Source organism: Monodelphis domestica, chromosome 1, assembly GCF_027887165.1.
Source record: "Monodelphis domestica isolate mMonDom1 chromosome 1, mMonDom1.pri, whole genome shotgun sequence".
In the NCBI taxonomy this organism is placed as follows: Eukaryota; Metazoa; Chordata; class Mammalia; order Didelphimorphia; family Didelphidae; genus Monodelphis; species Monodelphis domestica.
Window position 1 is genome coordinate 360,848,317 of NC_077227.1, and position 26,756 is coordinate 360,875,072.

At 35.7% G+C, this 26,756-nt stretch overlaps 1 protein-coding gene across 5 annotated transcripts in view; it reads right to left on the minus strand.

Annotated features, from left to right (window-relative positions):
• EBF1 (EBF transcription factor 1) overlaps positions 1-26,756 on the minus strand; it is a 452,008-nt gene that overhangs the window by 97,778 nt on the left and 327,474 nt on the right. For 3 of the 5 annotated variants that reach the window (XM_056811529.1, XM_056811530.1, XM_056811533.1), the window contains one exon: positions 19,074-19,207. In XM_056811529.1, the coding sequence (XP_056667507.1) occupies positions 19,074-19,207 (134 nt within the window). The remainder of the gene's footprint in view (positions 1-19,073; positions 19,208-26,756) is intronic. The other 2 variants (XM_056811532.1, XM_056811531.1) reach the window with 1 other exon arrangement.

Consider the following 26,756-nt stretch of genomic DNA (forward strand, 5'->3'; position numbering starts at 1 on the left):
ACTAAGAGAATAATCTCTGTGCTCAATTAGTTGTGAAGAGCAGCAGTGCTCTTTGTCAACTGCACAAAACTGATGCAATTTAGAGTGCCATGCCACAAAGGGGATAAAAAAAAAGAAAGAAGACCTAGGCAGTCCATAAGTGAGTGATTTTTAATGAGCATTCTTAATTTAGCAGATTTTAATATTCCGATCTTCCTTACCCCTGCTGCAATGTTCAGAAACAAGTATACACTAAAAATAAAAGGCCAAATGAAAAATTAAGTTTAAAAAAAATAAGATGGAAAATGTCTTCCTCTTCTGGGGGAAAAAAACACACAAAAAAACAATGAAACACCTAACTGTAAAAAAGCCAGAGACAGGCATTAGGACATCAGTTTTCCTTACCTACCTGATGACCTCAGAGTTCCAAATCACAGCCTACCCATTAACTCATTTTGCTTCCTCTCTAGGCCTCAGTTTCCTACTCTCTTAGCCATGATAACAGCCCTTATCTACTCCATGGGGGCACTTATAATAATGTTAAATACTTTGTGTTTTGGTAGAGCCCATCTCCAGGGACTTTAAAGCACTTTCCAGATTAATTTTTTAATTTATGTATTAATAATTCTCACAGCATTCTCCTCCTCCTCCTCAATTAGGATAATAATATCCATCTCTTTGAGGTAGGTAGGGGGCATTCCCATATGCTGAGTGACTGACACAAAGTAGACACTTAAATAAGGAAATTGTAACATAAAAGTATAATTAAGGCTTTGAAACAAACTAAATCAGCCCACGATTTTTAAAGAGACATTACACCACAGTGGTAGTGACTAAAAACTAAATATTTTTCTCTATATAACATTCACCATATCAGCACCAGCATAACCATTTGAAATAATGTTTAGGAAGCTTTTAAAAGAAGATTCACTGAAATTTGGGACAGCGATTACATTTGTAAACCCTCATGATAGAATTCATATTGTCACAATATTCTTCTGAATTCAAAACAATATTAATGAGTTATAAGGACAGTGGCAAGGACTGGATTTGTGTTTTCATCGGTATGAGAAAACTCCCATTCTCAATGCAGATCAGCACTTTCTCAGAAACTTATAGTCTTAGGGAGTTGCCCAGAACCCTTAGTTTCACTGGCTTGCCCAAGTTCCTACAGACAATATGTGTCAGAATCAGAATTTGAACTCAAGTATTCCTGGATTCAGATCAGCTTTACCATGTCAGATTTTTTTAGTTCAGTTGATGGCAATCAGAGTTCTTTTTGTTACCTAACAAAATCTCCTCTGATATTGGATTCATAAGGATTGCCTGTTTCAAGTATAAAATATAATTTCTCAGGAAAAGTAGGAAAAAGCCAATTAAATCACTGTGTTTTGTTAACATCCTGGTTTGATTCTGTCCTCTCAGAAAAGTAGCTTTAAACCAGGCTTAAGCAAATTCTGTTGGGCTATATTAGTTCTCTATGTTGAACTCCATGAATAAATAACAAAGAGAGTGTGTGCTTTTTTTTTTTTTTGTCAAGCTAAAGTCCAGCTACTGAGGATAAGAGAGCTGAAACCTGTTTTTGAATATTCAACAATATACAATTATTCCTTCCACATAGCAGGGGGTTAGAGGTCCAGCACCACTATGATCTAGAAAATACAAATTAAAAATCTGGGGGCCTCCCTTTGTACCAGAGAAGAAGTCTGAATTTTTTTCTTTTATTAAGTACTTAGAATATTTTACTGTAATTTTGGGGGTTATGTGTACATTTTTGAGTTTCTAAAATTTTCTGTGTTGTCTGCTGGTCTTTTTATGTCATCTGCAACTTTTGAAAAACTCCTCCAAAATTCCCATTTAATTTCTTATGCTGACCCACAATGTATCAAAAATGTGATGGGGAAAGCTGTGATGTGGAAAGGATAACTGTATTTCCATTTTATTTGGAAAGCAGCATCATTAACACTAAACTTCCTTACTAATATATGGAAAAAATCAGTAAGCTATATTCCATTCAAAGTCCTTTTTTCTTGCCTAGTGGACATCTAATTCTCAGTCAATCAACCTGTCCAAATTCCACAGAAAAAAACCTAACCAAGACCCTTAATTAAATCCATCTAACCATAAGCAGCTAGAGATCATAGAGTAGAAAGATCATTGGGTAAAAGGTAATATAGAATCTTAAGATCATGGACATTGAGCTATAAAGAGATCTTGGAATCCATCTAGTCCAATCGCTTCATTTTATTGATGAGGAAATTGAGACCCAGAGAAATCAACTAACTTGCCTAAGGTTATATAGGTAATAAGCAGCAGAACCAGAATCTGACCTGGGTCTTCTGACTACAAAACCCAGCTCTCTTCCCAGTATAACATGAAGCCACCTTAGTTCTTCATTCATCTGTTTCAAAGTCTTGGGGTCTCATTTTCTTTCTCTGTAAAATGTATAGGTTTGGTCTAGATGAATAGTAAGATATCTTCCAGTTTTCTTTTATAATTCTTTGATTTTCAATACATGAATGCTATTCTAGCATAATTAGTTTGGGGGGGGGGGTGGCAAGAGAGAGCAAAGCTCTCTTTCTAGGTATATTCTTAGCCTGTGTGATCTGTGCCAGTTGCACTACATAAAAGTTTGGATCCCATCCTGACAATTTGGGAGCTGGAAAGCCACTGATGAGTTCCTAAGGAGGAAGATATTCCAAAAGGGCAGGATTCAATTCAGGCAATGCCAGATCCCAGTGGTTTGAAACTATATAAGCTCTAAACTAAACGAGCTCTTTCTCATGGTTTGTTTTCATAAATTCAGCTTAGAAGATACATCATTTCCTACTCTGGCCATCTTTCAGCTGTGCATTATTCTTTATTTGTTTCTTTTAAAAATGCAAATTTTGATGCATCTTGGAAAGAAGTTGGAACCCAGCAGGGTTAGATGCCTCCTCTTGCCTATAATATATTTCCTTAAGTAGGAAAGTGGTCAAGCTCTGGGAAAAGTTTAACCATAAAGATCGACCAAGAAAAAAAGGACACAGAAGACCTGAAGAAGAGATAAATATGATGAAATGGATAGAGGAACTGGATAATGTCCCAGATCTACTGTGAATTTGCTGTGTGACCTCCATTCTCTAGACTAGTTTCATCCTCTGTAAAATGAAAGAACTATGCTAGGTGATATGTAAGGTCTCTTACAGTTGTAACATTCTATAGTTCTAGGATTTTATTTGGGGAAGAGTGAAATAAATATGTCATATGGGGAGAAAAAAGATCTTTGAGCTTCCAAAGCTTGAAGCTGAAATCAGATTGGTAGGATATTGGACCTCAGATTTATACACAATTTTGAATATAATATTTTGTATATTATATATTGACTACGATAACATTTTATATACACATATACATTCACCTACCTCTCAAGAATTGCTATGAGAGTAAAATATAATGATATTTGTAAAAGGCGTTGCAAACCTTAAAGCATGATATAAATGCTAAATAGCTATGTGGTGATAGTAGAAATAGTAATGGTAATGGTGATAATAGTTGTAGAAGCAGTAGTAGGCACTTCAGAAATGTCTGTGGAGTTGAATTAAATTAATCAAGGAATAAGAAGATCTAAACATTTTAATATTCCATAGAATTTAGCTCACAAAATACCCAGACTTTTTTTTCTTCTTAACCCATTTGGATGGGAATATTTCAAAAATGTATCATATACTTCCACACTTTCTTAAGCTGAAATACTAAATGGAATTAACTCTCTTGATAAATTAGAATCATTATTATAAACATCTACCTGTAGTAAATCATTATGTAATATTGTATCTACTTTAAATTAAGTATTTTGGGGACTTCTCTCAATAGCAGGTTATCACTTTTACTATTGTCAATGCTTACCTCTAACAGTTTTGTTCTCCCATTCTCCTGACCTACAACATTGACTTCTAGTTTGCTGCACTGAATTTATAGTATGCTAGGAAATCAAATAGCCAAGCTTATTAAAGCTTTAATGTTAAATAAAGGTTAATAAAGCCCCAAATGAGGTCTTAAAAATTAAAGTGCATGGCTTCAGTGGAGTATTTGTGACAGCTACTTGGAATTCTATGATTTTTTATGGTTTTTCTTCCTGCTCTCTTCCATAAACACATAGATTCTGAACTATATTTCTGAGGGTTGAGAATATTATAAAGTACATTGTCTTCTGAATAAATATGATGTTATTATCTTATATTTACTACAATTATACTAACAACATCAACAAAGATAACGATGATAACAATAAGGTCATCAATTTAGACCTGGAAGAGATCTTAGAGATTATCTAATCCAACCTCCTCATTTTAGAATTGAGGAAACTGAATTTCAGGGAAGCAAAATTACTATCTTATGTCATATAGCTAGTAAGGACAGAGCTGGTATTCAGTTTTGGATTCCTAATCTAGTTCTCTTTCCCCAATAACATGTTGCCTTTTATATATTAGTAAATAATAATGATATTATCTTAGTTCTCTACATAGATTTGTATATGTTCTATTGTTAAAGTACTTCTTGTTTCCAGTATGCTTTGGCACCCATTCAATCATTAAAGCCCCTGGCAGGGAGGTAAGCCCTAACGATAACACAAAAATTAGTGCTGCTTGAGTGAATTAACAAGTAAAGTTAATGAATAAATCAAATACTTGAAAGCTGTGTGACCACATAAAAGTGACTTGACTTCTCTGAAACCCAGTTTCGTCACCTATAAAATGAGAACAATACCTGTACCACCTGTCTCTTTGAGTTGCCATGAGTAATGAATGATATAGTGAATAAAGTGTCCAATGAACGTGGGTTATTGGTGCCACTGATCGAGGCTGAAAAATTCTTTCAGGCAAAAAACTACAATTTCAGTACATGATATCAAATATATAATTCAATAATGAACACACCTAATGATCTTTTCTTATTCTTATTCTTGACCTCTTTGTGGAACTTGACACCACTAACCATCCCTTCTTTTCTGATATTTTCTCCTCGGCTACCACATACATACTTTTTTCCCTAACATTTAAGCTTTTCCTCCTGATATTTAAGGAATCTTTTAGTGTTATTTGTAAAGTACTTTCATATATTATCTCTTTGAGCCTCGCAATAACCTTCTAAGGTGGGTAGTACAAGTGGTCTGGGTTTCAGAAATCTGATAGTCAAGAGAGGGGCCTGCCTTATTTATAATATCCGGACCTACTGAATACCCTATCACTTGGGGATTTCATCTCCGTCCAGAGGTTCAGTTATCACCTCTGCAAAGATGACTGCCTAATCAATATATAAAACCTTAATCTTTCCCCTGAACTTCAGTCCTCCAGCTCCAATTTCCTACTAAAGTAAATAAACTTTCTCCACTTGGATACTTATCAGAACCTCAAACTCACATGTCCAAAATTAAACTCATCATGGCCCCTCCAAAACATGTCTTTCCTTTAAGTTTCCTTACTTTTGTTTTGTTTCCTTAGTCATCCAGCCTTAAAACCTAGATATTTCTTTTTTTTCTTTCCCTTTGACCCTACATCCAATCAGACATCAAGGCCAATCCATTTTTCCACAATATTTTTTCTTCCTTCTGTTCTGCCTCCACTCCCATTGCCACCAACCTAGTTTATGCCAGTATTCTTGCCTTCATCCATCTCATCTCCAATCCATCCTTCATATAGTTTCCAAAATAATCTTACTATACTAATACATAACTCTAACTATGCACTTCTGTTCAAAAAACTTCTTTGACTCATCATTGTTTATGGGATAAAATACAAGAACAAATACAATCTCCTAAGCCTGGCACTTAATGTCTTTCACAATCTTTCCTTCCCGTATCTTTCTAGCTTTGTTACATACCACCTCTCCACACCAACTCCCTGTTACTAAACTTGACTACTAACTGTTGCCTATTCTCTTCCTGACCTCTGTACCCATCATTTGCAAAAGCTATTCCCAGTTGCTTGAAATGTATTCCTTATCTTCTTCTTTCATAATTTTCTTTCTTCAAGGCTTACCATGAGGTTCTTAGGCATTTCCCCTCTAGTTTTCTTAGAGTACTTGAAAATTGCTTTTTTTCTTTTATTACATGCTACTATCTATCATATTTATTCTTTTTCATGTCTTACCATTATCCTTCCTGTTAGACTATAGGAGAGGCAAAATCATTCATTTTTCAGAATTATATTCCAGCAGCTAGCCCAGTAACATTCTACATAGTAAGTACTTCTATTATATTGTTCAGTTGTGTCTGACTTTTCATGACTCAGTGGACTATAGCACACCAATAATGGCCATGAATTTTCTTGAGAAAAGATACTAGAGTAGTTTGTCAATTCCTCCTCCAATGGACAAAGGCAAACACAACTTAAGAGACTTTTCCAGGGTCACACAGCTAGTAAGTGTCTGAGGCTGGATTTGAAATCATGTTTTTCTTGACTCCGTGCCTAGCACTCTGCATACTGCACCACTAAGTACTTACTAAGTAAGTACTTTGTCAATGTCTACTGAATACATACAAATACTAAGGTCTCTTTTCTTTTTGTGTATGCAATCTACATGGCCATATGATCATCAATAATACCTCATTGTAGAGATAACATGTTGTGGTGGATGGGGCCATGAAGATCTGTTATCTACCTGAAGATACTGCTTATATGATCCTGAACCTCAGTTTTCTCATCTATTAAAACTGAGGAGACTGGATTCAACAGTTTCTAATGTTGCTTATAACTCTAAATCTATGATTACATGTTTTATTTATACATATGTCCTTTCCTGAGTTTACATACATTTTGAAGAAAAATTATTTGATATCACTATTTTAAAGGAGTTTCCATTTGATTCAATATTTAATAAGTGTTTATCATGTGCAATGAACTTTACTAGACATTGGAGAAGATTAAAAAGTAGAGATAAGATGAAGTCCCTGCCCTGGGGAGGCTGGTGAGGGTAGGGCTATATTTTATAGTTATATACATTAGAAAGTTCTTCATAGATCTTCAAAAGGATAACGAGATAGTTGGTACAATTGTTATTATATTCATTTAAAAGGGGAAGAGAACACACATTAAATAGTTACTGTGTGCCAGGTTTTGTTTTAAGCATTTTGAAAATATTACTTCACTTGATCCTGATAACAAACTACTGAAGTAGGTGTTATTATAACCCCATTTAAAATTGAGGGAACTGAGGCAAACTCTAAGTGACTTTCCCAGCATCATACAACTAATAAGTATCTGATGCCAGATTTGAATTTAGATCTTCTTGACCACAAACTCAGTGCACTATCTATCCACTGAGCTCCCTCCATGTGGCTCTAGGAGATAAAATTATTTGCCCAAGGTCAAAATTATTTGACAAAGGTCACATAGCTCATAAGGGGCAGAGTCATGATTCTAACCCAGATCACTGACCACAAATTGAGTACTCTGCACCATGGCTTCCATATAATGCCTGAATAACTTCTATACTCCTCCCAGAAAGTGTCATTCTATTAGTATATAATAGGCATTATTTCAGAATCATTAGTGTAGAGAATAGTCTTCCCAACTACCTTATATGAATAAATGCAGACTTAAGTATTTTAGTAATGAAGTGACCATGCCTTTGTCCCAGATGAAGGCTACATAAAAAGGCCATTAGACTATATTTCAATCTACTTTTTAAAATTTATGCCCATGCATTTTGAAATGATCCCCCATAAAATAACTTGGGGTTAAAGTTTAATTGAAATAGTTGGCCGACACTTCAGGATTTCCATTCACTACTCGTATGACAAATTCAAGCTATCTGGTTGCTTTTCCCCCTTATGAATGAAGATTATTATTAAAATATAGGTCCTGACATGTAGTAGGTCGCTCAAATATTTACTCAAAAAATGAAGGCTTAGAGCTGAAAGGAATATGTTTAAATAATAAACATATAAGTATGCCTTTAAATGTATTTAGCATTGTAAGAAATCTACATATTTTCATCATTAAATTAAATAAGTGTACATAAAAAATTAATGTTAATCATAATTTTCACATTTTATCACAATGAAAACTTGTGTATCATTTCCCTCATATTTTTGAACTGTGGTTCAATTTGTTTCACATGTATCCCACATGTTATTGAAGTATTTCTAATGTCTATATACATCTATGTATACATATATTCTTATACATATATGTATTTTACACATATATATAGGGTGCTTCAAAAGTCTTTGCAGCACTTAGCACTGTACCTAGCATATAGAATGTGTTAACAAATCTTTATCAATTGTTAATTTGCATGTTTTGAATTTTAATAGCTTAAAATTGCCCTGAGACTTTTGAGACACCTGAATATACCTATATGTGCACATATATGTTTATATATACTTTATAACATGTGTATATGTGCTTACACATATATACATTGTACATAATGTATCTAGAAGCATACTTGGCATGACAATCAAATGAGCAGGAATGAGGATTAGCTAAGACAATGGACCACAAAGTCAAAAATCCAAAAAAGATTCCAACAGGTATTTATCTAAATCTATTTAGATGAAAGTCAGTGGGAATATAGATTGTCCTACACATAAGTACAAAAAAATCCATTTCCCAAGTGCAAGATGGAGAATATAGCTAAATATGCACTCTCCTGAAAAAGACCTGGAGATATTAATGGACTATGAACTCAAAATGAGTCAGCAGCTTGAATGTGACAACCATTTTAGATTGCATTGAGAGGCATGGTTTCCAGGGCTAGGAAGGGGAGCATCCTGCTAATATCTGCCCTCATCAAACCTCATATGGAGTTTCTGAGTTGAATCTTGGGTATCATAATGTAAGAAGGATATTGATATGGGAGAAGGATATTGATATTGATAGGAGAATAAATAAAAGAGAGAAAGCAGGATGGTAAAAGAGCTTTGAGCCCATGTCATATGAAGGAAGGGTCTAAGCATATTTATAAAGCCTAAAGAAGGGAAAACACAGGGAGAATATGGTAGCTGCCTTCAAGTGTTGAATGGTTGTTACTGTGGAAGAGGGAGAAAACTTGTTTTTTTGCAGAACAGAATCAAGAAGTAAAAATTACCAGGAGGTGAATTAAGACTTTGTTTCAGGATAAACTCCCTAACAATAAGAGTTGTCCAAATGGGTTTGAGGATAGAGCCAAGATAGTGAAATATAGGCAGCAATCCAGCTGAACTCTCCCAATATTCCTCTCCAAAAAACTTTAAATAACAGCTCAAATCAAATTTTGGAGAAGTCAAGCCAAGAAAAGAGAGTAATATATTTTTTCTAGTCTAAGATAATTTAAAAGGTAGGCAAGTAAGGTCTTTGACACCAGGGTACAAACTTGTCCAGAGCACAGTCAACGGTAATACCAGCTACAGATCTTAGAGGGAGCCAAGACAGCAGCAGCTGCTTTGAGAGCTCTCAGCCAAGAGGTAGTAAGGGAGTTGGGCAACTGATAAGAAAGAAATCACAGGGGACCCTTTGCTGGCCCTGGGTGCAGCTAGCACTAGTAACTCTATTGCCCATAGACAGTTCTGGATTGCATTTCTAGGGAAAAGAAGAGCACTTTTGGATAGTCATAAGAGAGAAGGTACCCTAGTCAGAGTTCCAAGGCAGAGAAGAGAGCTAGAGCTAAAAGAAAGATAAGAAAATATACTTTTTAAAAAATTGATCTAATGGTAAAAGAGGCTCAAAAATTCAATGAGGAAAAGAACTGTTTAAAAGCAGAATTGGCCGAACAGGGAAAGAGGTACAAAAGCCCACTGAAGAAAATAATTTCTAAAAAATTAGAATTGGGCAGGTGAAAGCTAATGACTTCATTAAACATCAAGAAACAATAAAACAATGTCAAAGGAATGAATAAATAGAAGAAAAGGTAAATGTCTTATTGGAAAAACAACTGACCTTGAATGAGGAATAGAATTTGAGAAATTAGTAGATTCTAAAAGAGATGTTTAAAAAAAGAGCTTATATGTCATATTTCATGAAATTATGAAGGAAAAATGCCCCTGGATCTTATGTACAGAGAGCAAAATAGAAATTGAAAGAATCTACCAATCATCTCCTGAAAGAGATCACAAATCAAAAGTGATGGGCTTACAAAGGAGGGAAACAATTCTCTACTCCTTGGAAAGGCTGGATGGTTGACAATGAAATAACAGGGATTCTTTTCATGCATGAGTGGGACTAGAAGGCCAATGACCTTCCTTCTAGTTCTCAATTTCTTTGCAATTCTATGATCCTATGTGTATAATAATTAGCTTGGTTTAAACCATGTCAGAAATAATGTTGAAATGCTTTGAATGAAAAACATTCATTCATACACTGAACATAAAGGTCATGTACAAAGCACTGAATGGAGAATCAGAAGAAATGTGATCTAGCTCTGGCTCTGCAACTAATTCACTAAGTGAAAATGGACAAGTCACTTAACCACATCAGAAGGCCATCTTTACACCAATAAAAAGAGAGGATTAGATGAAGGTCTCTTACATCTGAAATATCTTTTATTCTATATGTAGTTTAGTAAAACCAAAGTAATGAAAAGAAATCAGGGGAATTTCTAGCACCATGAATATCATGGGATCACAGAGTTAGAATAACAAGTTAAAATGTCATTTTACAGTTGAGAGAACTGAGGTTCAGAAAGCTGAAATTACTTTCCCAGAGTCATAAACATTATGAGACCAAATTTGAATCTATGCCCTCTGACTTCAAATCCAATGTTCTTTCCATTTGTAGTCCTTCCCCATTCACGTAGGATTATGCTGCCTTATAATTTCAAAAACTTATGATCTCACCAGTGTGGGTTTTCCCTTCATCAAGATCACAACTTTTCTATAACCTTGAGTTACTATGGTGGGGCAGGTATGTGGCTTAGTGGATGGAGAAATAAACCTGGAGACAAGAGGTCCAGAGTTAAAATCAGACCTCAGAAGCATTCTAGCTATTTGACCCTGGGCGAGTCCTTACCACTCTTCTGCCTTGGAACTGATACTTAGTATTGATTCTAAGAGAGAAGGGAAGAGTCTTAAAAATAAGAGTTACTATGCCCAAGAAATTCATTGTTTTATGTCCAGTATTACAACAAGCCTCTTTCAAGATAATTGGACTGGTCCTAAGACTAAAGACTTCCATAAAAACTATACTCATATTCTCTCCAATTTGTTAGTACTTTGCTAAAATTTATAGCCTGTGGATATTGTTTTTGAGAATTCTTGGTTAGCTTCCTTTCAAGATGGAGGATCAGAATAAGATTATTGTGGAGGTATATTTAGCTTCTCCTTCCTTCCTGAGAAGGAAGCCAAATTTGTTAAATAAAAATGGTACCCTCTATTTACACAGGTAAGAAAAAAATGGAAGAGTGGGAGGAAAAGGGAAAGAGAAAACTACATTTGTGACTTTCTAGTCTCACCTTGGAATGTAAGCCCCTGAAATTAGCATTGTCCTGGTCCTACCCTTAGCAATACTATCCTCCAGCTATCTCCTTCTACTTCTCCATTTCAATAGATTAAAACACAAACAGGTGTCAACTGAGGTTCCTCCTGAGCAGATTGCCATGAGGAGGGAAAAAACAAACAAATTAATGCAAACACTGAGAAGGAAAACTTTTAAAATTTGTTTTGAAATAATTATTAATTTATTTAACTTCAGAATGTTTAAGTTCCCCCAAAAAAGATCTCAGCAAGAGATCAGTCAATTGGCTAATAAAATTAAATTTAATAGAGGTAAGTAGCGATTTACTTTTCAAAAAATCATCATAATGTGGAAGCCATAACTAAGCAAAAACCCACATGTGGGGGAAAAAATATACGGCTTTTATATTCAGTATTAGTCAGTAGGCTGACATGGTAGCCAAATAAAGCTAAAGCAATTTCAGACTGAATTTCAAAAAAGTCATAGTGCCCACAATGTGGGAGATGAGGTGATGGTCCCACTGTGCACTGACCTAGACAAGCAACAACTAGAGTATTATATTAAGTTCTTGATGCCTCATTTTAAGAAATAAATTAAATTTGTCAGTGTGTTCACACAAGGGTCACCAAGATGATCAGAATGCCCAAGACTATGCCATTTGAGGATGTAGGTGAAAGTACTGAAGATATTATGGGGAAAATGGCTTCCCTTTCCCTAAACATGTCAAATTTTGCCATCTGAAACAAGGGTTAGACTGGTACCATGGCAGAATAAAGAGCAATGGAGAGAGGTTGGGGAGAGGCACAGTTTGGTATGTTATTAAAAAAAAATCCTAACCACAGGTAGACTGCCTCTATGAGGACTAGGTTATGTTGGGCTTTTTTTTTAGTAAGATCTGAATAAGATCTTACCTGTATATATGTATGGATATGTATACTTGTAAGATGAAATATACATTCGACTAGGTGATCTCTGAGGTCCTTTTCAGCCCTGAGAATCTTATTCTTTTGGTTTATTTCTTTAGATTTAAGTATTGGGCTAATAATAAGCACACATTTATTTTCAGAGCTGCCTCACCTACACAGATGAAAAGGTTCCTAAGTGGAAGAATAATTCCTGGAAATAGATTATATGTGGAAATTGGTAAAAATCACAACAAAAACATAGTCCTTAAGTTGACACTGTTGGCCTGAAATCAGTAGGACATGCCCTCTGAATTTTTTTTCCAGGATAGGGATGGATTATAAACCATCCATATTCTCAATCTACCTTGTGACCAATGGCTTACAGTTATGGGATAGCTGCCTGGGGTTAAGAGGCAGCCTGTGACCACAGAACAGAATTTCTCCCTGTGTGAGCCTAAATGAGCCATACAGGGATCAAACCCATGGCCTCATTAGCACCATGCTCTACCCAACTGAGCTAAATGGTCCAGGCAATCCTTAATTTTACACGTGCCACAAAATTGCATGCCACCTAATGTAATGTATACAGTGCTTGGAAATGAAATAAAAACCCAGAAGAAAAGTTGCATTTGAGACTCATAACATTAAAAGCATGATAAATCTAAAAATGCATGACATCATCTGAATGATTGCTATGTAAATAGCTTAAACTATATTTCCACACATCAACAGTAGTAGCACTCACTCCATTACTAAATGTCAAGGGTGTGTTTTTAGTAATTTGGTAATTTGCATCACCAACATGGAAGCCAAGTGTCAAGTGGCAACATTTTGATATATTCCTTAGGCTTATGTTAGGATATAGGGTACCAAAATCCAATGGGCAAGAAAATCTCAGTAAGAAGAATATCTCAAAAGGGTGATCCTATTTTGCTTAATTACAAAAATGTGTTAATAAAAGTAAGTGGAATCCTCTTGCTAGCAAACCAAAGATTTTAAAAGTGATCTTTAATATAGGAAGAAAGAAAAAAAGCCAACAGGAAAAAATTCTTTACTCTTTTCTTAAGATTCGCAAAGGAGCTCAAATCTTATAAAATGAGTATTTCATAGAATCATAAAATATCAATGGAGGGAAACTTTAGAGGTAATCTAAGGGGCCCAGTAGCTAGAGTGCAAGCCTTCAAAAGAGCCAGAAACATGAGTTCATATCCTGCCTCAGCCACTTAGCAGATGTGAGGTGCTGAACAAGTCACTTAACTTCTATGTGCCTGAATTTCTTGATATGCAACATGAAGATCATAAAAAGAACCTACTTTGAATACTTATTAAATGGATCAAATGAGATATGTAAAGTGTTTTGCAAACCTTAAAGTACTATATAAAAATGCTGGTATTACCTAGTTTAAAAAAAAATCAAGGAGGCAATGAAAGCCCAGAGTAAGGAGGAGTCTCACATAAAGCAATAACAGAGGCAGAGCTAGAATGTAGTCCTCTTGATTCCTAGCCCAGTGATTTTTCTACTATACCATATTGCCTCTCGTGATTTATGATGTGAATTATAGCCCCACTGGCAAATTCTTTCAGAAACGGTTACCAAGAAGCATCTTTTGGTTCTCCCCAGTTTTTACACAAAACAATTGATCAGGAAGAATCAAGAACACATCATCAGATCTAGATAGATCACTATTGTCCATGAGACATTGCCAAACTCCTGAGTCTAGGATTAAAAGTCCTCTAGAATCTAACTGTCCAACTGTTCACTGTCCAACATTTCTCACACACATTTCAAAAACAAACATCCTGCTCCAGTCTGGATGGATTTTTTTCTCGTTTCCCTTCTTATGTGCCATGCTTATTTCTCTCTGTCAGCTTTTCTTCTCTGTATTTCTGCTTTATAGATCCATTCTCAGTTATTTGACTTGAAGACTGCCTTAAGGAAACCCAGCTCAAGTGCCACTTTATTCAAGAAGCCTTTTCTACTACTCTGGTCCATAATCATTTCCCCATTCCTTAAACTCCTAGGATGCTTTGTGTTCCAATGCCATCATTTGGCACTTTTATATCTTTCATCATCTCTTATTCATTTACATTAGCTTCATCTCTCCTTGCCCATCCTCTCCAAAATAAATTATTAAAATTTTGAGAAACTATGTTTATACTTCTCTTGTCTCTACTACCATTATCTTTGTATCTCCAGAGCTTGGCATGATTTGGCATAATTTTGTTGTTTAGTTATTTCAGTCATAACTGACTCCTCCTGGCCCCATTTGGGGTTTTATTGACAGAGACACTGGATTGATTTGCCATTTCCTTCTCCAGCTCAAATTACAGATGAGGAAACTAAGGCAAATAGGGTTAAATGACTTGCCCAGGGCCACACAGCTCTGAGACCAGATTTGAACTCAGGGAGAAATGAATCTTCCTGACTACAGAATCAGGTGCTCTATCCACTGTGCCACCTTGCTGACCATGCATATAATAAATATTTAATAAATTGCACAGTTGTTTTTAGGTAAATGATAAACATTTGTTAAATAGAATTCCATTCTCAACAGTACCCAGCTTGGTAACATACATATAGCAAATGCTTGATAAATATTTGATAAAATAATAGCCAGCATTTGTATAGCACTTTGAGGTTTACTAAATAGTCTTATATAAAATATCTTGCTTGGTCCTTAAAACAGCCCTGGGTGGTCAGTGCTATTACTGTCCCCATTTTAGTTAAGGGGGCTAAAGGTTAGAGAGGTAAGGTGACTTGTCCAGGCTCATAAAGCTAAAAAGTGTCAGGATTCCAACTCATTTTTTTCTGGCTCCTGTTATAGTATTCTATCTATGGGGGCACTTAGCTGCCTGTTTGATGACTGCGGGATACCAGGAATGTGGAAAAAGTACCTTTAAAAGAATTAAGAGATGTGTAGATGTTGTCAATGGTATAGTCTATGCTGTAATAAAATGCCTCTTCTTATTCAGGCAGATGTCAGTGGAAAGGCAGTAACACCATCAGACCACCCCAGAGATTTGGCGCCTTCCTAGTCTTACAGAAATGTGTTTAGAGGAGTCAGAGATATCAGTCAAAAAAGCAGATCTCAGGGAAAAGAGAGAGCAAAGAGAAATTAAGCCTCATGAGAAGATAATTAGGAAAACAGATATGAGAAAGAGAAAAAGAGAAGAGAAAGGAGAAAAGAGAACAGGAAGAGAGATGAGTGGCAAAGACAGAGGAAGAGGCAGGCTCACAAGAAACAAAGCAAATCATGTGGGACAACGAGCCGAGACAGCTAGCAGAAGAGAACTCTGGGATTGCAAGCACAATGTGTGCTACCTTTTTCTTCCCTCACTCTAAACCCTAATCCTCAGGGAGCAATCAGTGAGCGAAAATGAACGACTCATTTACAAAAGATTGGGTTGGGAAAGAGCACAGATGATACCAAATTAAGCCAACCCTATTTTCTCTGACTCTTAAAAAAATCCTTTAACTTAAAAAAGGCTCCAAATAACAGCATTATGTACTAATTTTGAATGTCATCAGCATGCCTGGCCTAGGATCCAAGCTCTTCCTGATCTTCTTTGGCAAAGAGGTGAGTTGAAAGGAGAAGAAAAAATATATATACCACTTAGAATCTTAGGTGCTAGAACTGGAAGTATCTCAGGAAATAATATAATAACCCATTGCCCTCAATTTGTGAGGCTCTATCATATCCATTTGTACAAATAAAGCAACTTGAAGCCCATAGAGGTTCAAATGGCTTATCTAACTAAGGGTGCACAGTAGAGTAATTAAATGGGAGAGGAGAGACCAGAACCCAAACTTCTGATTCCTAGTGCAGGGTTGTAGACTACCCTTACAAAAGCCCTAGAAAAGACTTATTTTTCATGTAGACCAATGCTTCCAGCTAAATAATGATATGTAAACACACAAGTTTACCTCAACTTATGGGTAGAAAAACATGAATTGCCTCCTAAAATTATGCGAGTAGATAAAATACACTCGAAAAAGGGCTCTGTGTTCAAATTTTGCTATTGACACATACTTTTTGACTCACAGATCTGTGCCACCAAATGTTGGGCTTAACCCAACCTGGAACATACGGAAGAGAAAACAAATTATATATATATTATATACATTATATGTAATATATGTGTGTGTGCATGTGCATATATATATAATATATGTTTGAAATGATTGGTAAAATTTATAAGTATTTAAAATATATTATATCTATTTATACATTATATATTTTATATACTTTATATTATAGTATATATTTGATACCTTTTATCTTCAGGGTTAGATTAAGTCTAATGCTTGGTGATTTTCATACATTTATAGGATATCATCCATAGCTCACATTGCCTTTAAATAGGCCTATATATATAAAATATAGGGACATACATAGAGACATACTCATATTCATATATGTGTGTGATAGAAAACAAGGATCAAAAATCTAATTTACTAATTAGTTGAGGAAATAAATAAATAAAAAGGAGCACTGAAGCCTAAATTCATTTTTCTAAACTTCAGGAACGTTACCAAGATTATATCCCATTAAAGAGCTCCATCAAAGAAACCTGGCTGATAATGCCACAAGATGTTTATTTTAAAAGAAAGGCTCTTCCACTCTAGGGGAGATCAGGGTGAGGAGAGAAAAAGAACCATTTGTTAGGTTCCCACAGGGTGGGTCTGGTGGGTGGGAGTCCTGGTGGGTTTATTTTGCAGACATGACATAGACAAGAGCTTACAAAGAACAAGTCTGAACTTCCTCTAATGCAGGCCTGCCTCTATTTTACCAGGCAAGGTCACAGGACCAGCTTTAATATGCTGTAGCAACTTGGGGGCAAATACAAGATGGAAAAGGAACAGAAGCATTCTTTTGCTGTTTTCATGAGTTTTCTTCATTATGATATGCATCAATTTTCTAATAATGAAACAGATAGATTAAAGTATGGTGAAATGGGAGAGGGGGGAAAATTAGCAATCCTAGAGCACTTTGTCAATTACCCGTTTGCCTCAGTTTCCTTATCTGTAAAATGATCAAGAGGAGATAATGGCAAGCCACTCCAGTATCTTTGCCAAGAAATCCCCAAATGTAGTCAGAGAGTTGGGCACAACTGAAATGACTGAATAACAAAATGGCACCTTAGGATTTATACATTTGCCTGGTTTTAGTTTTATCATCTATAAAATGAGTGTTTTAGACTAAATGAGACCCCTTCCAGTTCCCAGTGTAATATTCTAAACAATATAATACAGCATGTGATAAGTTGGAGGAGAGGAGGCTATAGTAAATCAGAGAACCACAATATCTCATAATTTGATGGAGTATCAAGTTATCTAATCTAATATATACCTGAACAGGAATGCCAACTATAATATCCCTCTCCTCAAATGGTTATTTGGTTTTATCAAAAGACCTCCAATGAATTCACTTTTGAGGTAGGCGAATCCACTTTGGGGTATTCGAAATGTTAGGAAGTTTTCCTTAGCTTCTAGCCTAAACACAGCTTTATGTAACTTCCAGCCCTTGTTCCAAGTTCTACTCTCTGTTGTTGAGTCACATCAGTTGGGACTCCAGACCCAGCCCTCCACCCACAGTACCATCTACCTGCCCAACCCAAATAAGTGAGCTCCACTTTTTAAATGAAAGTCTTTAAAATACTAGCATGTTATCCTTAATTCTCCTCTTTTCCAAGGCTAAACACTAAGGCTCTGGAATAAGAAAGAATAGGAAGGTGTCCCATGTCAACTGTCAATTATTCTATGGACTTAAAAGTTTGGTATTCTAATCATGACCCCTGCCAGAAAAGTAGGATATCGGGTTAAAAGAACTGATGTGCTACTTAGGAAATATTGTGGAAAGAGAGTTGTTTTCAGCTGGTAAAAAAAAGCAGTCTAAAATGTCATATTTTTTTAATGTAGGGCTAAAAAGGATGTCAGACTCGTGTGCATATTCTATTTAATATGTGCAAGTCATTATGCCCCACCCCACTGCAAGTAAGCAAATGCCTGAGTTTTACAAATAAAAATCATGATTTATACCAAGATTCTTATTTTCTCTGGACTGTTAATCCTAAAAAAGAGCATGACAATAACCTAAATCTCATGAAGTTCAGGAATTAGAAAATGTTCCAAATATGTCATCTACCTGAGTGTCATTCACACTATTATAGAAAGTGTTTAGTGAATTTCCCATAAGATAAATATATTATTAAGTTCACAAAGCTAATAAAATAAGCCCACAACTTGATGGTACTGACTGGCAAGAAATTGGAAGTACAGGTATCCCTTTCACATTGCAGAGGTTAGGGATGCAGTGCCTACCACATTCTGGAAAATTCATGCAAATACCAGAAGCATGAATTTTTTTCTTTTTTTGTTTTATGATGTCTTTAGAGTACCTTACTATAAACTAGAGCTAAGTCATAGGTCATGTAGTTTCTAGACTTTTCTGTGTCATCTGCTATCTTTCATGTGTGGCTTTGACTTGTGCAAAACTCACAAAAATTATCATTTAATTTCTTATGCCAACCCGCAATATATCAAAAACCACTATGAGAAAAGTTGCAACACAGAAGGGATTCCTATAGCTTCAATAAAACCTGCTGCAACACCCAATGTTTGGCAAATATATCTGTCTCATGCTTTCCTGTTAACAACTGGACTACAGTAGAAGCTATTCTACAGGGTTTGATATAGAACCATTAGTGTTGCACACATAGGTATTTTACAAAACTAGACAAAGCTATGAGATATTAGTGTTCAGACAATACCTACCTCACTCCAGACCAGCATGGTACCAAATATGACCTGTAACCCATCAAAGAAATTGTCTCCTATGATGATCACTGTGGCACCTCCCGTAGTCCATCCTTCACTTGGACTGATAGCTTTGATACAGGGGGTAGCTGCTTTTCAACACACATGAAAAAGAAAAGAATTCTGCAGTTAGAATCAAACTTTAATAATTAGACTTGTTTTTTTAAAAGACTTTTATCTTTTTTTAATAATATGAAACTCTTCAAGTTTTTAAATACTTTCTGGCTATGTCATGATATAGGATGCAATATGGTCTTTAAAAAACACTGTTTTCAATATTTGCATCAAGTATAATTCATTTTTCAGCCCATAGGAAAGCTGGAAACATGATCAAAAGCAATGAATTGTTCATGTATGAAATGCTGATTAAGTCACCCTAAAAAAATAAAACTTCCCAGTTTCTTCACTTTCAGAAGCAAATTTCATTTTACCAGAAAATGTATTGATGAAAAGAAAGCCAATAAATATTTAGCCAAATATTAATGGAAGCAGATGATGGAAGCAAGAGCTAGGATTCCTTCTCGCATCATGGTTTAAATATATTTTTCCTTTACCTCATTGCCCCCTCTATTGATATAACTTTACTAGAGGTCTGCTATTTAAGTGAAATAAAAGTTTCAACCAAGTGTCTTCAGCCCCATTTTGCAGATGAGAACTCTTCAGAAGAAGGTAGCTAAAATTATATAACCCTGTAAACTGAGTTAATAGTAGAGCCATATAGAGCATATGTAATCCCCAAACCCTCATTCATTTCTTTTGATTTCAACCCTAGGTCCAAAGCCATAGTACTAGGTTTCTTAAATATTCATTTTTTCCATTGTAAAAGGCACGTGGAGATAAGAAATATTTTGTAAATGTTGTGAATAGATTATAGGAAGTTTACACCAATGAACATGGCAAAAATTCATACAATTGCTGTGGGACTGCTGCTTTGGTAAGAGTATAATGGTAAAGGTATGTCTTTGAAGTCCTAAAGCAGACAGCTTCATTTCTTAGGTTTTAAATATTGCTAGGTTGCCTGCCATTCTCAGAAGTGTTTTTAATTAATATCAACACCTCAAAGTACCAAAACCTGGGAGATGTTGAATAGGAGAGAAAATGGGACTCACCTCTTACAAAAACCTCTAAGTGTCCCAGACCAATTTTTATACTACTTAAGCTAATGGAAGGTCTGGCTAATTTTATAGAAAAGGAAATAGATGAACATCATTCCACATTGTCAAATCTTAAAGAATTTGCTACTTTGACTTTTGTAAGAACAAAAGAAACCATTAGACTCTAACCTGAGAGGGAGGGGACAGCCACTGACTTCCACAAAGTAGTTGAATGGGTTTAATTTGGACTTTAGTTAATCTGGTAAAATTGCACAGAAATGTTTTGAAAAAACTAAAGCAAGCATTTAATTTTGGCTGAACTTATAATGTGGTGCATGTACAACCAAAATGACTCCTTTTAATATTCCTTTTCTCTCTCCTAACCAAGAATAAGATCATTAATGAACTGAAATATCTATTACATTTATATTCTCAAAAGTTAATATTCAGTTTTTGATTCCATGAAGCTTTCAATCATCAGAATTCTATATAATTAAAAGTAGCACATTTCTTGGTAGTATGGGATTTACAGTTGGAAGGGGCCTTAAAGATCAATTTTACAAAATAGAAAAATGAATCTTAGAAAGATTCAATGACTTTCCTGATTTCACACTACTAATAAATAGCAAAGTCAGGATTTCAACCCAAATTCTCTGATTCCAAATACAGAAACTGCTGAATTATTCCAAATTAATCATAGTGTTTGAAATACAATTATAAGTACTGTAACAATGAACTGGAAGAAGTTTAAGAGCATGAAGGACCTCAATGTGTAAATAATTAGAATCGCTTCAATTTACCTTCTCCCCTCCATACCAAAATCTTAAGATTTTAGCTCTCCCCAAAAAGCACATCCTTGCCAAATCCTTGAAGATCTTCAAAATAAGAAAGACCAGTGCTGATTAGGACTACTTTTAATGTAATGTTTCCTGAAGATAATATTGAAGCAGTAGCCCCTCCTAACCCTGTGGCCTCAAAATGGTCTTTGTGTTGGGTTTTGGAATTTTTAATACAATTTGGGGGGGGGATGTTGTCCATGATAGCAAATTTATTTTTAAAATATGTTATCTTTTTAGGTTTTCTGACAATCCCTATGCAAGAGCCACATTGACATGTACATGTCTCCTTCAGAGAATCTCCAACATGGCTAAAGCCTGCGGGCTTTCAAAGCAGTGGGGACTATTTCCTCCTTCATCCCTTTGAAAGTCCTATGGAGGAGGTATATATGTATGTGTTTCAAAAAGTATTTTTTTCCAAGACCTTCACTGTAGTTTTCACTTTGAAAATTCTCATGTTATCAAACTCTGCAAGCAACCCGCCAATAATAAAGCAGCCTGCAAGCCAGCAAACAAGGAGAGAACAGATTCCAGTTTCCAGAGGAGCTACAAACACTGGTGGGGAAACAAATGAGTCAAAGCTTGTGTAATACCATCTTCTTAATCTCCTTGTAAGGATGGCTGGTGAAAAAGCAGCTGTATGCTGCTCAGCATGGCCTCACTCTACACTTGGCACTAATACCAGAACCTAGCTAATAAACTTCACTTCATTTCATAAGAAATAAATATAATCCTTACAGTTGTCAGATTCAAAAACTTTGAGAGCTAGAAGTGGCCTTAGACATCACCAAATCTATTTCTTTCATTTTATAGATGAGAAAACTGAGGACCAAAGTCATCCAGCTGGTTAGTGGCATACTGAGCCCTCCCTATTCTAGTCCTTTTCCCACTAAACCAATCTATCTCTTGATTTAACATTATGTGCCTAATAACATTCATTGGCTAATTCATCCATAAAAGAAGTATCAACCAATATACCAAGTCTCAAATTATCAAGTGAAGCCTGACTTTCAGGAAACAGGGAAAAGAGACTAAAAAAAAATCCACAAATCCACTGCCTCTTCTTCAAAATTCCCTTCTTTCCACTTACCTTGGACAACCAGACCATCCCTAACTTATATTCCTAAACTATCCATGCTTCCCTCCCAAGGATGCTGTGTTTGTGAGAGAGAGCTATGTCTGAAACAGCCAGGGAGTACTTTTGTTTCCTTATTCCACTAAAATAAAGCACAGTAGAACAAGGGTGGAGGTCATAGATTTTAGAGCTTGGAAAGGAATTTAGAGGTCATCGAGTCCAGCCCCCCTCATTATACAGATGGGGAAACTAAGTCACAGAGAAGTTAAATGATTTATCAAGCAGGATTCAAACACAGACTCACAGTCTCGTACTCTTTGTATTGCATTTTACCAGAAGGATAAAATGGAAAGAGAAGTCAGCCGGAAGGTAGCACAGCGCATGGGGCTGATGGGTTATTAGTGGATCCTGGAATTTGAGGGCTCAATGGTATTTGAAAATGACTGGCTCAATCTCAAAACTGAGCAACCAATAAGACTCTTTTACCTATAAGACACAATGGGATCCGATAAATCAATTTCAATTCAAAATTTGGTGCTGGTGTTAAGTCCTGACTTAATAAAGGCTTTGTTGTTGTTTTCTTTCCAAATTCTGAACCCCCAGCTGTATTTTCATACTTTTGGTGTCCACAGCACATTGTAAGCCTGGCATTACTGGTTCTAGATCTCATTAAAAATAAAAGTTTTTTGTTGTCTTTTGTTTTATTTCCCCCCAGCCACCAAAGTAGAGGAGATTTTCCTCCCTTCAGACTATGACAATAAAATGATTACCCCACCACGGTTTAGCATAATGGTTCTGAAATGCTCATGGCATATTGCAGAGTTAAAGTGGAAATTATTAGGTAGCTCTTCTTTGTTATAATAATGATCACTCCACAAATAAAAGCTCTTCTCCCAAAGGTACTGCAAGGCACAAAATGCTAATTCTGAAGATTATGTGCGAGCTTTTATTAAATATTACTATGCCCTGCCTGTTTGAGGGCTTCTCTGCTCTGATTGCTTTATGAGTGCCATGTTAATGTCATTCCCATCTCGCTAGCAGCAGGCACACATTTTAGCGTTTGTATGAGAGTTGATCAAAGGCCACGTGCTGGGGGAATTGCTGAGAAAACACGGACAAGCGATAAAAATCTAACAGATTAATTGGTTTAAATTTCATTTCAGGGTGTTGAACTTTGGCTTGGGACTCTAATACTACACTATGAGTCAGGGCCTAATTACCAGATTTCCAATTTGCTTCTGAACAATGGTTGGAGGGTGGGGGTAGGGAGAAGGGGAGAGTGAGGGAGTGAGAGAGTGAGAGAGTGAGAGAGTGAGAGAGAGAGAGAGAGAGAGAGAGAGAGAGAGAGAGAGAGAGAGAAGGAGAGACAGAGAGAGAAAAATGAGGGAGAAAAGAAGAAAAGGAAAGACGGAGAGAGAAAAAAGAAAAGGAGACAGAGACAGAGACAGAGAGACAGAGAAAGTAAAAATTGTTTTTCAAAAAATTTACCACCTCCAGTATATATTTAACAACTAAGATGTAGAGAAAATTGCACAGGGGATGTTCTCCATCAACTGTTCAACCTTAGGAGTATTTCTATCTCCTTCAAATAGCACCAAAAGACAGAAGAAATAACAGACACCCTCAGCAATTTGAAAAAATTTCTGATTTATGGAATCAATGGTATATGATTCAAGTGCCCACAAACACACATTGGAGGCATCAGGCTCTTTATTAGCAAAGTGAATTTATAAGCTGTAACAGCATCTCACCCTCCAATAGAAATGATCTATTTCATTGATATAAAACCAGGGCCAGGAAAGCCATGTTTACTTCAGAGTTTATGGGTGGCCTTGGGAATAAGGGTTAATTGAGCTCAGAGGTACATGCCCACTGAGGTGAATTAGTGATGTGTGCAGCTATCAGCAGGGTTCTGGGCCTGCTCTTATTTTTACTTCTGAAATCTCTTTGTGCTATGATTAATATCTGGCTTGTTTCAGTGGCTGTAAGGATGACCTGGTCAGCAGTCCAATATTTATCATCAACTCTAGGTCTACTTTCCCCTATTCCAAAGATGAGATTTTGCAACTATTGGTGCCTTATTACAGGAATCAAAATTTCTTGGTTCATTTTGTTCTTGTGAAAGAGACTGAAGTAATGTGTATCTAGTCACAATAGTCTTTGAAAAATCAGATTTATTCCAGTCTAATTCTTATTTCCACAAATATGATAAGAACAAAGTAAGAGAAAGAAATTAACTCTTTTCTCTTCTATGTATTAATATATGCAAAAATCTCCATTATCCAGCATGCCCTTAGCTGAAATGGCATTTTAAAAAAGCACTTTTACAGATCTACTGTGCAAGAAAAACTTCTATTAAGAATGATGGCTTAAGATAGTGAGATACTTTGAACAATATTGTTGCACATATTAGGTACTTAACTAATAAATACTCATCGAATATATGAATGAATGATCCTGAGATGCCATCTAGTTTAGAGACAGAAGAGATTCTAAGTTCCCCTTTATTTTATATGGTGGAACATATTTTATTATAGTCTAATTTTTGAAATTGGTTAAGGAATGGATGGTAATGATTAACCAGAATATGCTCATCAATCACTCCATTCTCTGAAGAAGGAATCACAAGGTAAAGAAAAGAGGAAAACTTACTAAAAAGATTTAGTTTTGATGGGTATGTGTGGCTATATTACTGAGTAGGTGGATTGGGGATTCATCTTTTCAGAGCAGATATGTTGAGACATGCACAAATCTTCCTTCAAAGGTAAAGGGTATATGGGAGGGAAAGGATCTCATCTGACATCTGACTTGTACAAGAAATCTGATAATCCAATGGGAAAACTTTCTGAGGAGAAAGATAAGACTCTAATACTATTGGTCTAAATTTATGAGACTTGGCAGAAATTTTTGGGAAAACCATGAACTCAGCTTCCTCCTTCTGCTTACTAGTGACCCTACATAAAATCCAGGCTAATTTTATTTTATCTCTTCAAATTTCAATAGTACTGTGCTTGAAGACATACCTACTCTAGGGATTGGGGGGAAAATCACACACTTTGGACTTGAGTTTTACCCATTAGCATTGCATCTTCCTGTTTAAACTAAACAATTGTATTTGCTGTTTATTTTAGTAAAATGATGATTTTCCTGCCAGCTCTCTCAGTAACACTGAACAACGCCTTCCCCTTCACCTCTGACAATAAGCAGCCACTAGGCAGGAAACAGGGAAAGAAGGGGTTTGGCCCCATCCAGGAGATTGGCCCTATATCTTTTTAAGCCACATGCAGGAGGCTGCTCTATTCTTAGGTCAGGCATCCTCTTACTGGAAGCATCAGAGACAAACTCCAGTTGCTATGACATCATTCCAAGAATGGAAACTACCTCGCCCTACCTACGTCCTAGCCCTATTACATGCAAGACCTTCATTCAGAATATGGAGAGGAATAGATTCTCGGTCAGCTGTGAAAAAAGCAATCAGTGGTTTCATCACTCTGAATACAATATTTTGTCCAATTTACCAACCACGTAAATTTGTAACAGCCTATCATGATTGGGACAATAAAATCCCGTATCCTGATATTTCTTTGATTTTGATCAGTTGATAACTCTGTTGCTGCTAATGCTCTCCTTTCTTCTTATTTAATTTAATTCCAGCAAGATTAGTCAATTATTGTTTTATCAGAATTTAAGATCTATACTTAATGACTTGTCTACTAGGATACCTATATTCCAATGAAAAAATAATGTTTGACATACATATATTATCACACACACGTTTGGCTCTTAAATTCCAGTGGACCCAATAACTGCAGATAAGTTTGTTTGTATTCACATATGCATGCTTTTAAGGTCACTATTTTAAACAAATTGTGGTAGAGAGATTTCTTCACTCTAGATATAATTATTTTTATAAATATTAAATGAGATTAAGAATTTCAGGGACTTTAATTTTGTATCTCCTGGTAACTTCTTTTGATTTGACAACATTAAGGCTTATCATCAAATGGAGAAAAGAAAACATACTTGGTATATAAAAATATAGATTCAAAATTGGATATAAATCTAATAAGAGCAGTATGACTGCAACAACCTCTACCCTACTAAGTTTATTGTGACAGCTTCCAACTTGCAAAGCAGGCCATTTGCTAATTACACTTCAAGCTCAAGTAATGTTTACTTCTATTCACTCTATTTCTTCCTTACTCCACTCTGGATTGGTGGAATTCCTCCACAATCTTTACAGAAACCTCACTTCATTGTCAGGTTGGGGATGGTAGGAATGTGAAAGTGGAAATGCAAAAATCTGAGAGAAAGCAGTTTTCTGGAGTTCTGAGGCTGTCGCCTATCCTAGAAACTAAGATGTTCCAGACACAAATTGATTTAAACAATTCAGTAGTGAAAATTCTTGACATTCTGTTATACCTATAACTTCTAAATTGCTCTTGAAAACCTTGTTGATGACTTTTTAAAATTTCATAATACACAATACAGTATAATTTCATACTAAGTAAAAATTGTTTAATTAAATGCATTCTAGAAATTTAAACTTTTTAAACTCAAAAGGTTTGACTGATATTTGAAAGGTTTTCTGACTCGTGTTCAAATCCAAAATTTTGTGATACAAATATGAATTCTC